The following is a 15,884-nucleotide window of genomic DNA, read 5'->3' as shown; positions in this document are numbered from 1 at the left end:
GCTTGGGGATCCTGCTCATTCTCTCATACCCTTCAAATACTCCACAGTTGTGAATGCTCCATACAATTACAAGGCAAAAAAGGAGAGGAGGAAATTTTCCCACAGGCTGTCTAGCCCATGGACAAATCTGCAGCACCACAGGCAGGCAGCACAGGTCAGAAGGCCTGGCAGGGCTCCACTTGGAGATGGTGGGTCACCTCCACCAAGGATAAACAATCCCTGCTTCAAACATGGGCAAAAAACTTGTTGCCAGATCTACACAGCTGCAGAGAGCAGAGGTGGAGGGAGCGGTGCCAGTGGTGGAGGTAGGAAAGGGAAAGAAGATAGCATCTCCTCTGCAAATCCTCAGCACTCCACGGGGCTCTGCAGCCCCCACACTTCTCCAGGTATCCATCCTGGCTCAACTCTGCTGCAAACTACAGCCACAGGACCACTGTGAAGATGCTGACATGCAGAAGTTGACTTACCATGCAGCTCTCAAAGGTTGCACAACAGCCAAGCAGGCACTTAAGCACAAGTGAGTGACCACAGGTGCCTGTATCTTTGGGCCGCAATCAGACATGCAGACAACCAGCACAATCATTGAGGAACCCAAGGGGACTCTGACACCAGCAGGAGGTTTGATTCACCCCCTCCCCATCCTAAAGCACATGGGGATCCTCCGCACACATAAATCAAGAGCCTGGACGCTCCCATCGCCTCCTCACACAAGCACTTACCCCCCAGGAACTGGATGCCTCCTGCCACCCTGCCCACAGTCCTGGAGATGAGCTCAGACACGCAGCAGCCCATGAGCGCCGTCAGGGCCACCAAGAGGAGCAGGCCACAGCCCAGCCCCGTCACCACCGTGCAGATCCTCCACTCCGCACTCGGGATGGCCTGAAAGGAGGCGTAGCGGCCACACTGCTCCACCATCACGGTCACCTGGCGGCTCTCGTCCCGCACCGGGTACGAGCACCTCCGGAAAGTGCCAAAGGAAACCGACTTCTCCAGCTGAGACCCCAAGAGCCAGTAGGGCATGAAGAAGCCCACACAGGAGGCAGCAGCGCAGAGGAAGGAGAGGAAAGCCCAGATGATACCAGCACAGGTGAGGCTGGAGGCCATCTCTGTATCTGCTCCAAGAGACCTCTCCAGAGGGCAACAGAGAAGCAGCTGTGTCTTTCAGGGGAGGGTTATGGATAATCCGGAGTCTCTCAGCCTTGACAAATCCTCGCACTGGGAGAAGATTGGATCCTAACAGCCGAGGGGACGTTTCCTCCCATCATGAAGTGTCAAAGATTCCTAATTAAGTAACACACACACAAAAAAACCAAATGAGAAAAAAGAAGGTTCAGAAATAATGTTAGGAAAAAATGTTTCTCTGCCAGGGTCCTTCCTACGGACTGCTCATTAGGACACCTCACTTCTCTGCCTCATCCTCGCAAGCAGACACTAGAATCACTGTCAACGACAGTGGCTGCTGGGGATAGCAGGATGGTGGTGGGAGCAGCTGGCTGGCACAGCCAGCTGTGCAGATACAGGAATGCTCTGCAGCCACCTTCAGGGGCTCCCTGTGAACTTGCCTACTTATAGTTCTCCAACACCTTTCTTGGTCTTTCCTGTACCAACAGAGGAAGAAGGTGAGGTTTCTCTCCTTGGCTAGTCAGGCCTTCCTCCTGTGATGCTGCCGGGAATGTACTTCGCATTTGGCACGGCCCCGCAGCTTCGGGGAAACTGCTCGCTGCACCTAAGGCTTTTCAAGATCAGATGCCTGTGGCAGAGGTAAACCTCATTAGCATACCCCTATGAGAAGTCTAAGAAGATGACATTTTTTCCACCCCTCCCTTGTTGGCATCTCTGTACAAATGGTTCAGATGTGCCAGGAACCCCAGCCTCAGGTGGGCTCCTGGTAGGCGCAGATAGTCACATCTTTTGGAGTCATCCTCATGCACCCTCAAGCAGTACATGCCTAAAACACAGGGATCTCTGTTTTCCTCTTCTTTGCCTCTTTCCAGCCCAAATCCAGGACCCTTAACCTCTCTGCATCCCTCTTGGACAACTCCCAGCCTCTGAGTTCAGTATCAGTGTGACCAAATGTGTCTGATTGTCAAAAAGCCTCTATGCTGCTTCCCAGAGACTGGGGTGGGGGTGGGGGGTGGTGTGTGTTCTTGTTAAATCCATGCTGGATCATTACTCTGACTGCATTTGTGAATTTATGATCATTTCTGACAGTTGCTGCCAAATTAATTCCAGTAGCTATTTACAGGGACTTTTTCCTAAGCATGATTAGATGCCAGTCAGTGAATTTAATTGATGTACAGGCAACAAAATGAATACTACTTCAGCACAAGGAGGGAATGTAAGTCAAATGAAGCATGTGCACCACGCAAAAGTTTTGCTTACTTTCAAAACGTTAAGAAGTCTCTCCTGTAATTTTAAGAGAGGCTACTCAAGAAGCACACACCTATCTGTTCCTAGCCCAGCCACAAAAATGCCTTTCAACCGGCAAGAGACCATATCCCTGAGGATAAAAACTGGGGGCATAGGGTGCCTCCATCCCGCCAGAGGCATCTTCTGGAGAAGTCTGTCTGGGTCTTGCCACGACAACAAACGCCTAAGGCAAAAGTGGGTCACGGCACTTGGGGGAGGTCATCCTTGAATCGGGGGAGGAGGTACGGCTAGAAAAAGGGGACAACATCGAGACTTCCAGGGATAGGACCCTGCAAACCCGCCCGCTCCGGCGGGGCATTAGTTTTGCTTCTCCGGAAACTGCCAGACCACAGCCCAGGCGCTCTCCGGGGAGGCGGGATCGCCCCTCCGGCCCCGAAACCCCACTCCTCTCCCTCCCGGGGCAGGAGGGGGCGGAGGAGATATCCGGCTGCCCCGCAGGGAAGGCGGCGGCCGGGAACCAAAACTCGCCGAGGTGATGCGAGGGAAAGGCTGCGGGGCGAGATGCGCCGCGCCCGCGGGGCCGGGAGGGTGCAAGGGCGTCCGGGGAGGGGTAGGCTGGGGTGCAGAGAGTCCGGGAAGGGCAGGGGATACAGGAGGGGCAGAGGCTGGGAGGACAGGGGGTCCAGGAGAAACAGGCTGGGAGAGGAAAGGGTAGAAAGGGAGATGCAGGCGGGGAAGGGCTGGCAAGGCAGAGGTGCTGGAAGAGCAGGGGATCCGAGAGGACTAGAGTAGAGAGCCAGGAAGACAGGGTGGGGGCCGAAAAGGGAGAGTGGTTTGGGGTGGCAGGGAGATCCGGGAAGGACGGGGGCCCGGGAGGGGTAGCATGTGGGAAGGCAAAAGGATGGGAGGGGTGGGGATCCAGGAGGGGAAGGGAATCTGGAGGGTCCGGTAGAACGGGCAAAGGATGGGCTGGGCAGGGTGTCGGTACGATACAGGAGTGGATGAGGGTCCGGGGATGTAGGGGATATGGCCGTACAAGGTGGGTAGGGGCTTGGGAGGGGAAGGCGGTTCTGAAGGGTCGGGGATCGGGAGTCGCACAGGGCATGCAGCGTACAAGGAGTACGGGAGGGCAGAGGTCCAGGACAGTAACCGGGGGCAGGGGGACCGGGAGGGGCAGGGAATGCGGGAGGTCCGGGACTGCCGGGATAGGGCTGGACAAGGTGCCGGGGAGATGAAGGGCTACTTACTGATACGCCGTACGCGGGGGTTGCCCTCTGCAGTTGCCGGGAGCACATGGGTGCAGGGCCGGCGGCTGACGGCCGCCCTAAGCGACTCTACCGCGGTCCCAGCGCGGAGATAACGCGGGCGCTACGAGGCGGGCGGGACCGGGACCCGGACCCTCCCTAGCCCGGCCCGTCTTTCCCTCCCTTCCTCTGCACTTTCCTCTCTCTCCCCGGGTTTGATTCCTCGGGAAGCAAAATACACTCCGCCGCCTCTCCTCCCCTTTACCCCGCCGCCGCCTACCCGGGCGGGACCCGCCGCGGACGGCGCAGTTGCGGGGCCGCGGACGGGGCCAGGGACAAGGGGCCGGGCGGCAGAGACGGCGCGGGGGGAGAGCAGCGGACGGGGGAAGGGGAGGGCCTCCCCAAGCCCTCTCGGGACACGGCGGGAGTCCTGACTCCGAGGGGTCGGGGCGGGGCGTGGTTCCCGTCTCCCACAGCCCTCGTGGTGCTAGGGCGGTGGGTCCCGGTTCCACGGGACTCGAGAGGGGGGTCCCAGCTCTGTTCCACCCGCCGCGACTCCGTCGCTAGCTGGTGGGTGCCTTGAGCGGTGGAGCCGGGGATGGAGGGGAGAAAAAGGCAGGAGAGGAAAAAAGCCGGCGGGGAAGAGGTATAGAAGGAAAGGGGGAAGGCTGCAGCCCTTACATGGGAAAATATGGGCTAATCTCCCGATGGTGTGCGTGATAAGTGTGTGTGTGTGTGCCTGCATGCGAGCTGCTGATCCAGCATTTTGATTGCAACGTTTCGGGAGCTGGTCTACAGCGAGAGTAAATGTGACCAGAGTACTAAGCAGCTCATCCTGGCTGAGTTAGGTCAAGCGGAGAGACAGGAGCGCTAGTCCTTTCCCAGAATGTCTGAAGTGGTAAAGTTTTGGGGAGGGGCTGCCTTCTGAGGGCGAAGAGGGGTGGTGCACGCAGAGCCTCTGGGAGAGAAAGAGATCGCCTATTCTGCTTCTTCCTCTCCGCCCTACAGCTTGAATAAATTCCTTAAGACAGTTGACAATTTTATGCCAAGTTTAAATTATGTCAACACCAGACATGTAAAATCTCTTTGGTAATGTTTCTTTTACAGTCCTGGAACACGGCATGTGATTTAAGTACTGTTCATTAATATTATTAATGCTAAATGGAAGTGAGGTTTATTGCACTCAGTCTGTGTTTACACCATTTAATAGTAACAACAGTCATGTTCAGAATGAAATTACAGAGCACCTTCATTGGACTTGAAAAATAAGGCTTTCAATTTTCCCCTCATAATGCAAAGTCTTAAAATCAGAACACCACTGAAAAGGCACATTTTCCCAAGGGATAAAAAAATGGATTGGAAAGTATCTAGCAAGATCAAGTTTTCCATCCAAACATTTCAAGTGCATTTAAGGAAAAGTGCTTCAAATCCAAGAAGTAGGTTAAATACAGGCTGAGTGCTAGGATTCATGCAGTAATGTGCTCACAAGCAAGACAGCGAAGGCATATGCCCCACACAGCCATGCCCCCCACGACTACCTCTGTGCTACCTCCACCTAGTATACAACTGTATTAGCATGTGATGGGGATCAATCTCATTTGAGCAGTTGAGGACCTGAACAACCTTCACACCTTTCCATGGGTTTTTCTTCAGATTCACTCCAGCCTGGGTCTGAGCACCCTATGAGCATTCAGAGCACATTACATGAACCCCCGGTGCCTATCTTCTGCTGTAGTGCCCTTGTCATCGACTTTGTGCACTCACCACTGTTGGGTAAACCAAAACGTGACAAGCAAGGATGACCAGAAGGTTTGCTCCAATAGCATGCCTTTGATCCACACCAAAACATGCATGTGGTGGATGTGCCCATGGAGGGTGGCAAAGAGAAAGGGAGTTGGTGTAACTTTCTCAAGGCTGAGAACCTGCTCTGCACTAAACCATTGTAGCACCCTTCCCTCAAATCAGCTTTCTGACTGATGCCAAGCCTCTGCCTCCAAGAGTGCACCAGCTTTCAGGTCTCACCTTTGCAAGGCACTGCACACTTCCTGAGTGTCGATGCTCTTCACCGACTGCTCTCATGCCTTCACTTGGCTCACTCAGGTGTTTTACCTCCTGCTATTCGTCTCACCAACACGTGAAACGGCAAGGATACTAAGCTAACGCTGTGACATCTGAACTGAGCTGTAGGTGTAAAGAAAGAGAAGAATCAAGTACCATTAGTGAGTCCACAATTGTTTAAAAGAGCTGGTCTGACATTCTTTCCTTAGCCATGGGTCTCAGTTAAAATGAACCTGTGATAAATGTGTCTGAATTTGGCATGCATTGGGATCAGACGAGGGTAGAAATTGCTTGGCATTGGAATGACTGTGGAAAAACTTCTGTTTCACACATAAACAGTTTCTCAGTTAAAACTGTCTTTGCAAACCTAGGGAGAAGCAAACAAGTATGCATTTATTTATGCAATTTATCTCTTCCATGAGATATGCCAAGGTCCCCAAGTCAGTGTTTGCTTTGCTAATGGCATCTCTACAGCAGTTCATTTATTACCCTTATATGGCTTTTATATTCGTGCCCTGAGCTGCTGCCGTTCTGCATTCCCTCATGGAAACTATACAGTGAATTCTGCATCTTTCCTGAAGCATCTTATCTTGCCAACCATCTCTGAATGCCCCTGCAAGCTGGCTACATGACACAGTCACTTGCAGAGTAATAAGCTTTACTTTACAATTCATTTGCTGTCAGAGGAGTTCTGCTTTGATTAGAAACAAATTGAACACATTGTGTGCATAAGTTAACATCCAGATTCTTATTCCGTTTCCCCCTAATGTTTACATCTCAGCATGCTTCAAGTGTCTCAGCGTTTGCTGCCCCTTTCAGGGAACATTGTGCTTAGAATTATTTTTACTGGGAAAGTTAGCCAAAACATTTCAATCCACATCTGACTTATCTGAAAGAAAAAGGGAGTTACTACACGGTGCTCCAGGATCTGCAGTCTGTCTTGTAACAACAAAGCAGAGAGAGCTCCACAGAGTAGAGTGGTGACTAAAGTCCTCAGAGTCTTGTCTATTCTGAAATAGCAGCTGGTTTGAAAATTGGTTCTGGTGTTTCAAAATTTAAGAGAATCTGCTTCTAAGAAAGATTGAGAGTTGGTCAAGGGAACCTGAGCTGCAGATTCCCCACTGCTGGAACCACTGGAAGTTAGACTGGATCAAACACCCATGAATATGCTGTTAGAAAGCTACCCCAGCAGTGAGACAGGAAAATGTACTTATAGATTTTACCATTTCTCTTCTCCCCACTCCATTGACTAAGCAGCTGTTACAGCTGGGGCCCTACAAACTCAATGAAGCTAATCAGCACAAGAGAATAGAGAAAATCCTGTCGCTGTACCAAAATCAATCCTGGCTAATACACACATCACAGGCTCAGCCACAGACTCTTTCATTGCTACATATCCTGTAAGACAATCACTGTCATATGAAATGCCACAGAGGAGTATGTATGTTCCCAAACCCTGAGGAAAACAAAGCAGCTAGCCAGCCTCCATTTCATTCTTCAGTCTTTGACAAGACAAAAAGACATTGTTATCTTGCAGGCCACCATCTTGCTTTCGCCTGTGGTCCACAGGAGAGGGATTACACCGACTTGGTTCCAAGCATCTCACAAAACTGGATCTTCAGGTCATGTCTGCACTCGAGTTTAAATCAAAAAGAAAGGTGTAGGCACAACAAGTCGTGAGGCTGTGCACTGGGAACAACAGAGAGTCAGCCCAGTTATTCAAATGCAGTCACTAAACACCAAACAGACAAGTACTGCTAGGGAAAGCATCTGATAATGAATATATTTGCCTGAAATTATGTCTAATCCACAGCAGCAGCTGGGAAGAAAGAAAACCACCAAACCCCCCACAACCAAACAGCTGAACAGACAGAAAAAGAGGACCCCAAGACTAGCACCTGCAGATGTCCCAGAGGAAGTCTTGTAAGAAACAAGTTCGTGTCTGTAGAGCCCCACACATCCATACGCTGTCTCTTCCAAGTCAAACACACTGCGTGTTTCCCACTGCAGGTGGAATCAGAGCTCCAAGATGTTGGGCTGTCACATCTAAATCTGAGTCCTGGCCTAAAAACTTAGCTCTATATAAAAGATTCTCTCTCCACTTCATGCCAATACTGTGTAATGATCAGTACTTATTTTTATGGTGATTCTCATGTTGATAAATTTTATACCTCTTATTACTGTCAGTTCCTGAACAGAAGCTAGCACATTTCTGCAGGACAGTTGTCTCACCAGATAGAATGCTATGTTGCTAGCATCAGCCTTTACTCTCTGGATGCACATACAAATAATATCTCAATGTAAAAAAAACCAGAGAAGCATCCTTCATTATTTGCCCCAACCCTCCTTTTGTTGTTTCATCCTATTTCAGTACTCATCTATCATATAGAAGCCCCCAGGTGGGCTGTTTTGCAGAGCTCTAAGCTAGTAGCTACAACAAATCAAGCTACTGGTTATCTCCTTTGTGTCCTGTTGCTGACAAGCCTGGTGGCTGTGGGAGAGGCCAGAGAGGTTTATTCCGCACCAGCCCTGCAGTTGAAGGGAAGAATGCCTGCTCTGTCCTCACAAACACTGCCAAGGTGACAGAGCTTCGGGATGACAGGTCCCAGACCTGTTCTCGTTCAACAGGCCAATTGGCATAGTCCTGAACAAACTTGGAGAAAAAACAGCGTGATTTCAATCCTGAATTTCCACTATTCCCAAGTGGACTTCAAAACCTAACTAATGGATGATGAGCAAGTGATTTCCCAAGGAACACTCATCTACAGGCAGCCTGTTTTCCATGCATATAGACCCCATACAAATAACTTAACCGCGGCGTCTTCTCTTTCAGGGACACGTTTGTCTGTCTTCCCTAGGTGCTGTCAAAGCAGGTGCAGGGAACGCACACAAAGAGCAGAACTTTCCGTGCTGTCCTCTTGCCCTTTGTCCTGTGCATGTTTGGAGAAATGAGACTGGTTACACGTGCAACTGTAAGAAGCTTTTTCTATCTACTTTAAAGCCTCGGTTAGGGATCGGCTTTCAGCTGAGAGTGACGTTTTCAGAAGGGGGCCAGAAGCGTGCTGCTTCCCTGGCTGGCCCCGCGGCTGCGGCTCCCGCGTGTGCTGGAGCCCTGCGCTGCTCGACAGTGACACTCGCTGGACGGCCGGGAAGCGAAGACAGCCCGGCTTGCAAGCACAGGGCGGCTTCACACCTCCCGGGGCCCGAGGAAAGGGCACGGATGTGGTTCTTGCTCCCTTCCCGAAGCGTTTGATGAGGGCTGCACACGGAGAGGAGCGTCTGATGCAGGCTGCCGATGGAGAAGGGTTTGAGAGTGAAAAGTTGGGGCAGAGCGCTGAGCTTGTTTCTGTTCTTCAGAAAATGTGTGTGGATCTAAATCACCCTGTGCCACTATCTTGAGGTTCCTGAGGTGTGTTTGTATATCATGCAACAGAGATTTTAGTGGCACCATTTGCATACAGTGTGTGCATCTGTGAACAGGATGCAGGGCATCAGCCTGTTCCTTCCTGCCAGGCTTCTGCCGCAAAAGTGGAGCTGAGATGCTTTCCCCCGAGCTACAGCAATCGTTTGCATCTAGGTCACCATATTAGATCACATTCCCAAGGAGGAGGCTAATGATTTCTGGGGGTTTTAGAAATGAAAGCTGAAAATCCTCTTGCTAGAGACAAAGGCCAATTCATATTACAAGTGGAAACTCATTTCCTCCTCATCACACCCTGAGGTTTGTACAGATTTCAGACACTCTGTGACACTGGAACCTCTGAAATACCACACAGATTCATTCACAGAAAATCATAATGACAAAGCTTGTCAGTTGTAACCCAAACAGTACCAAATTCCTGGTATGTCAGTGTCCAAAACATGTTCTCAGTGGGGAAGATGCAGGCTCACTCTGTTAAAGCTCTCTAAAGGGCTTGTCAATAGGAAATTCAGTATGCATACAGCATTCATATGCCTCCATGGGCACATATTTGTGTATTCTACATAAATACCTATACCTCCACATGTTAAAAATACTGCACAGGAAGTTCTTGAGACTCAAAGTGGACTGTAAGCCACAGGCTACATGCCCTGAACTGTGCCCAGTGAGTGAGAGGCACCTATTCAGCCACAGAGGATTGACTCATGCTCTGCCATGCCCTGTGCTCACAGGGAAGCTGCAGCCAGTTGAACAGAGGTGCATCTTGGTCTGCATGTCCCTCTTAATCTTTCTCTTTGGTTTGTGTTAATCCTTCCAAATTATGAGTGGCTCTTTCCATGCTGTTCAAATGCACCATTTCCTGTTTCCACCAAAGTCTGCCATGCTGTGGGAAGAGCTCCCAGCTGCATGTGAAAGGGCTGTCTCTGTATTATGTTGCAGCAAAATATCAGCGTACTAGATCGTGCTTCTGCAATACAACTACGTTTGTCAATGCTCCTCTTCCTGATGAAAAAGCTAATTAGCCAGGTCGTTACAGTTGCCACTTGTAAGGGGAAAGACAGTAATTCCATTAATGTGCTCACAGGAACTTCATTTATATTTCCTCTTAACCTTTACAAGGATATTATCATTTCAATAATTAATTGCTTTTTGCCATTTAATTTGCAGTTTACCATTTTCAAGGGAAATTGCCCATTAAACCAAGGACTCTTTAAAAACACAGTGCTTCACTCAAATGCACAGCACCAGCTGCCCTACAGAAGCTGCATATTCGATAAACCACTTCTGTGTCTGAGGACTCTGTGGTGGCTCTGCATATGAAAGCATGTGAAGCCCAGTGCTTGGTCCCTTAACCACCTGGAGGAAAATGAGGCAGGATGGGACTGAGGCAGTGATGATGAGGGAACTAATTCTTATTCTTTCCAAAGTCAGGAAGGCAATTCATCCTTCCTCTCTGACACAGTGAGAGTTGTCTTTCCTCTTTCTTCACAACCATCCTGTTTCTGCAGATGAAGTTAACTGATGATGCAATACTCATCCCTGAGGAGAATAGAATAGAATAGAATAGAATAGAATAGAATAGAATAGAATAGAATAGAATAGAATAGAATAGAATAGGAATTAACCAGGTTGGAAAAGACCTCTGAGATCATCGAGTCCAACCTATCACCCAACACCATCTAAGCAACTAAACCACAGCACCAAGTGCCTCTTCCAGGCTCTTCCTAAACACCTCCAGTGATGGTGACTCCACCACCTCCCTGGGCAGCACATCCCAATGGCCAATCTCTCTTTCTGGGAAGAACTTTCTCTTCACCTTGGGCCTAAACCTCCCCTGGCACAGCTTGAGACTGTGTCCTCTTGTTCTGGTGCTGGTTGCCTGGGAGAAGAGACCAACCCCCACCTGGCTACAACCTCCCTGCAGGTAGCTGTAGAGAGCAATAAGAGTACCTCTGTTAACTTCAGTGACTGAAAAAAAAAAAGGAAGAAACTTTGGCTCAAGCTTGTAAAACACAGAAACTCTGTCCATGAATTACCAAGCACTTAAGGACATCTTCAAGCCTGTGCCCCATACCTTGGAGAATGGAGCCCAACACATAAATTCATGCTCACATTCTTTGGAGAATGGAGCCCAACACATAAATTCATGCTCACATTCAAGTCTCTCAAAACAACTTTTCATGTCAATGAATCAGACACGAGCCACTATCTCAGTGGTGGTGTGCTGACATAATATCTCCACTTACTGATATCAGAAATTGTGTTCAAATCCCATCATGTTCAAAGAAAATTGGATTAATACTGGTATGTGGGCAGGTGAATAATGCATCCCAATGTAGTGATGTCTGATACAGGGAAACACAAGCCTCTGAGAGACGGATCTGCACGGGGAAATGGAGAGGGCATGACAAAAAATTGAATACAGAAAGGAGACACAGGAGCAGACAAGACAGAAGAGACAGGTATGAACTAGATCCCACCACTGATTTATTACTGGAAATCTAAAGGTTCTTCTGTTTCAGGTGCAAAATTTAAACCAGCCCTTGGGCAGTTCTGCCTTTGTAACTGGCAAGTCCCTGATGTGTCACCCAAAAGGATATGCATCTGGGTGAAATGTCACATGCCTACAGGCTCCAGCTGTGAAGATAAGACATCTCATTTATTTATTTGTGGCATACTCAGTGTTGCCTGCAAAGAAGTCAAAAGCCACAGTGAAACCAATGGGGGTAAAAAGGAGTGTAAAACATCTGATGAATGGTCCACCAGGCAAGTTTTCCATGAAGCCAGTGGAGAGGACCAAGTAGGAATTCTAGGACGAAATGCCTCCTGACAGTGCCTTTCTTCCACTCCTCTAACAGGATGGTCAGCTATGGACTTCACCTCTGACTTTTAGACGGCAGAAGACTGATGAGATGTATGCCACCATAAGTACTTAATTTTGTCTTCAGGTCTTCAGGTATCTAAGCTGAAGAGAGTGAGAAGACATTCAGGTCACTTAATACTCAGTTTCCTGTATCTGCAGCGGATCAGCAATCACACCACTAGTAAAGCAGCCAAGCAATCTGCTTTTGGACCGGTGGAAGGGAACCCTAGCTCCATGTCAGCGTGAGCATTTCTTGACGTAAGCTTTCTGCAGAGACACAAATACTGCTTGAAGATAATCTGCTAATTCCTGCCAGTTAGTGCTGCAATCGGCTCTCTGCTTAAGGCACCTGATGCTTCTCTTTAAGGAGTTCCTGTGCCTATACTTTTAGGACTCTAGACTTTATCACATAAAAGGCCATGCATGGGACAGAATTAGAAAGAAGCTACTAATCATCAAAACTGACATTAAAATATCCTTTCAAAACCTCCAGCCTGGCAGTTCAGTCACCATGACCTCTGCTTTCTCAAAGGCATGTGCTCTGCATACTAGGCAATTTTGTAAGGTGTCATTGTTTAAGGGAAGCTGACAGTGATGGGTGATGTATAAGCAGGCTGATGATATGCTGGAGAGTGCTCTACCTGCATGGACAAGAAAGTCCCTGTTAGTTTGCATGCAAAACGGAGCTCGGGGCCTATTCTGGGCAACTTGATAGTCTCTTGTAATTAGTACTGTAATTGGAGGTTGCTGGAAATGCTCCTTGAGCTCCTGCCAGGGAATGTGAGTGCTTCACAAAGCTGTTGCCGCTGCGCTGTACACCGGCTGAACCAACCTACTCAGCTGCAGCAGATGCTGACACACAGCCTCTGTGCTGGCAAAACTCTCACCTGAGTAGCATGATGCACAACTATTCCCATGTAATCACAGAGCAACATCAGTACTATCCAGCTGTCTTAACAGTCACATTAGCCAGGGTGAAAAGGTTTCTCTGCTCTCCAAGGCAGCCAGTCCATCACTGCACTCCTGCCTGCTGCCCCCCGGCGGGGCCGGCACAGGCGAGGTCACTACTGCTCTGCCTGTTCTTGGCAGAGCTACCCAGAATCATTCCAGCCTCACTATTAGAGACTGCAAATGGATAAATATGCACCAGAGACAACAAAGTTTAGAAACAGGTTTGCTTCTCATGACCTTTGTAGTCCCTAGGGGACATAATTACTGTCTTCCAGGGTCATGGGAATGGCAGTCCTGTAATAACGCCGTGAAGGCAGAAATGGCCACCAGCAAAGGACGGTAGATGATTGTAGCTACAGACTGCAGGCTTAAACACATTTCTTCTGGAGGTAAGCAGATCTTTGTAGAGAAATTGCTTGCAACTCATCTGCAGTGGCTGCCACCAGTGTCAGCCATTAAGTAGCAAGTTATTTTTATCCACTGCAGCTCTCCAGCATCTCTGAGGGTGATGGCATCCTGCCAAGGCTTTGGAAGGGTTGCATGAGCTGACACACAAAGATGAATGGTTGAGGCAAGCCCAGAGGACACTTCTGAGTCAACTTTATAGGGAGAATCAAATCCAAATATACCAGGTATCTCCACACTGGCCTTGCTGAGAAGTTGCATTGCTTCCCTCCTGACAGATGTCAGAGAGTGTGACTTCTGCCATTTTGGAAACACTTCTTTTCCCTCCTGTAGCAATGAAGTTCCATTAAAATCACCCCAAAAGAGTTGTTATGAGCACTAGGGAAACCTGTTTACGACACTTTTACCTGTAAAATTAGGTTGATGTTGTAATGCTGCTAAGAAAAATGTCAGGATTGCCAGGGTTTCACAAGATGATGGGTTTTGTCATGGAGCCACTCTAGTGTTGTCCCCATGTCACATCATTGTCCCCTCATGAGTTCCTTTTGCCCTCATGGCTCCAGATTCACTTTTGCCTTTAAACATTGTCAGCTGTCATCTCAAAGGGAAGTCCTATACCCTGGGTGTCCCTGGCCATATGCTCTTGTCCCTACTGTGCCAGTGCAAACATTTGTGCAGGGTTTTCTGGATTCACATTGTGAGCAATCTGTCATCTGCCACTACAAGGAACAGCTACCAGATCCAGTACAGCCAGTATTATCACTAAGGACTGCACTTTGCATAGTGACTATGGTAAAGAAATTGGTTGGAGCTGAGGAAATTCAGTCACAGTGCCCTGCTGCAAGGCAGAAAGGGCTGCAGGGTTGGGGGAGATGCAAAAGGGATGAGAGGGCAAAACTTTTACAGGAGGAATTTTCAAAAAGAGCTTTGGAAAAGACAAATAGACTTCAAATAGACTGGAGCACTGCCTCCAGTTCTGGAGCCCCTGTTGCAAGAGGGATATGGAGGTGCTGGAAGGTGTCCAGAGAAGGGCCATGAGGATGAGCAGAGGGCTGGAGCTGATCTGCTATGAGGACAGACTGAAGGAGTTGGGGCTGTTCAGTCTGCAGAAGAGAAGGCTCCGAGGAGACCTAATTGTGGCCTTCCAGTACCTGAAGGGGGCTACAAGAAGGCTGGGAAGGGACTGCTCAGGATCTCAGGGAGTGATAGGACTAGGGGGAATGGAATGAAGCTGGAGGTGGGGAGATTCAGGCTGGAGGTGAGGAGGAAGTTCTTCCCCAGGAGAGTGGTGAAGCCCTGGAATGGGTTGTCCAGGGAGGTGGTTGAGGCCCCATCCCTGGAGGTGTTTAAGCCCAGGCTGGATGAGGCTCTGGCCAGGCTGATCTAGTGTGAGGTGTCCCTGCCCATGGCAGGGGGGTTGGAACTGGCTGACCCTTGTGGTCCCTTCCAACCCTGACTGATTCTCTGATTCTAAACAGAGAATAGCCAGCCAATGCAACAGAGCAAATGAAATGGAAAAGGCTGCAGAAACACACCTCCTTACAGCTTTTATCATTATGTCTGTATTTGTGCATCTTTTGACCTGCCAAGTGCAGGAATATTATCTTGGAATCCTGTATGAATCCTGAATGGCAGCAACATATGCCTCATTTGTCATGTCTTCAGGAACTTCAACTGTAAGCACAAAGCAGCAGCAGCAGTGGTTGTGTTCTGAGGATCACAAGAATCGCTTGAGCCATGCAGGCACCCCGTGAAGAACAGCCATGTTTCATCACTATCACGGTCTGGGTTTTCATCCAGGGATTGCAATGAACAGTGCACCCACAGGAAACACACCAGAGAAGCTGAGGGATATAAAAGCTACAAGATTGGACTGAAATCTGTAAGATGTGGATGTTTGACCCACAGATCTGGATTAAAATACAGCAGTTGGAAGAGCTGCTGGAAAAGGGAACTTGGCCAAGTTTGCAGCCTTAAAACTGGTGATGCTGGTGTACTGATTCAAAAGGCATGTGTTCCAATGCCATCATCCCCATGATTTATTAGATCTGCCTGTGGCTTCTCATGATCCATGTCATGGCCACACCATGATCTCATTGATGGCCTTGTGTCACCAGGGGGATGCAAAGGTACTGTCCAGTGCTTTAGGTCTCATTCTCCAGATTTTCACTGCTAGAGAGTGACCTCAGCTGAGAGCAGGATATAGGGAAGGCTACTGTATCATCTTTGCCTCATGGTGAACAGTTGCAATTTGTATTCAATTGTTTGGATTATTTTCATTTAATCCCTAAACCAGAACACATTCCAGACCCTTCTGCCAGTAGGGGACAGGCACACACTGCTTGAAGAGCAAGGACAGCAGTTCTGGCACACACCATTAGCACTAAATCATGTGTTACTCCTGGGCTGCTTCTACTCTTTTCTTCTCTTTTTTTTTTTTGCAAGAATACCCCTCTTTATTGCTATTACAAGGATAACAATACTCTCCTATATCACAGATGTCTACTAATGAGCACATGCAAAGGAACATAAACTTTATATCCCAGCCACAGAGGCACAGTGTCCCTAAGAG

The 15,884-nt window shown here is 48.9% G+C and overlaps 1 protein-coding gene across 1 annotated transcript in view; it reads right to left on the bottom strand.

Annotated features, from left to right (window-relative positions):
* Positions 1–3,921, bottom strand: part of LHFPL6 (LHFPL tetraspan subfamily member 6) — a 150,605-nt gene extending 146,684 nt beyond the window's left edge. The window contains exons 1-2 of the mRNA XM_009908670.2: positions 3,618–3,921; positions 720–1,281 (exon numbers count right to left, since the gene is read on the bottom strand). Coding sequence (XP_009906972.2) covers positions 720–1,104 — 385 coding nt within the window. The 5' untranslated portion in view covers positions 1,105–1,281; positions 3,618–3,921. The remainder of the gene's footprint in view (positions 1–719; positions 1,282–3,617) is intronic.
* Positions 3,922–15,884: the final 11,963 nt, after the last annotated feature.

The sequence above is a fragment of the Dryobates pubescens genome, chromosome 7, assembly GCF_014839835.1.
Source record: "Dryobates pubescens isolate bDryPub1 chromosome 7, bDryPub1.pri, whole genome shotgun sequence".
NCBI lineage: Eukaryota > Metazoa > Chordata > Aves > Piciformes > Picidae > Dryobates > Dryobates pubescens.
The sequence above is the reverse complement of the archived record's forward strand: the minus strand, read 5'-3'. Positions and strand labels throughout refer to the sequence as shown.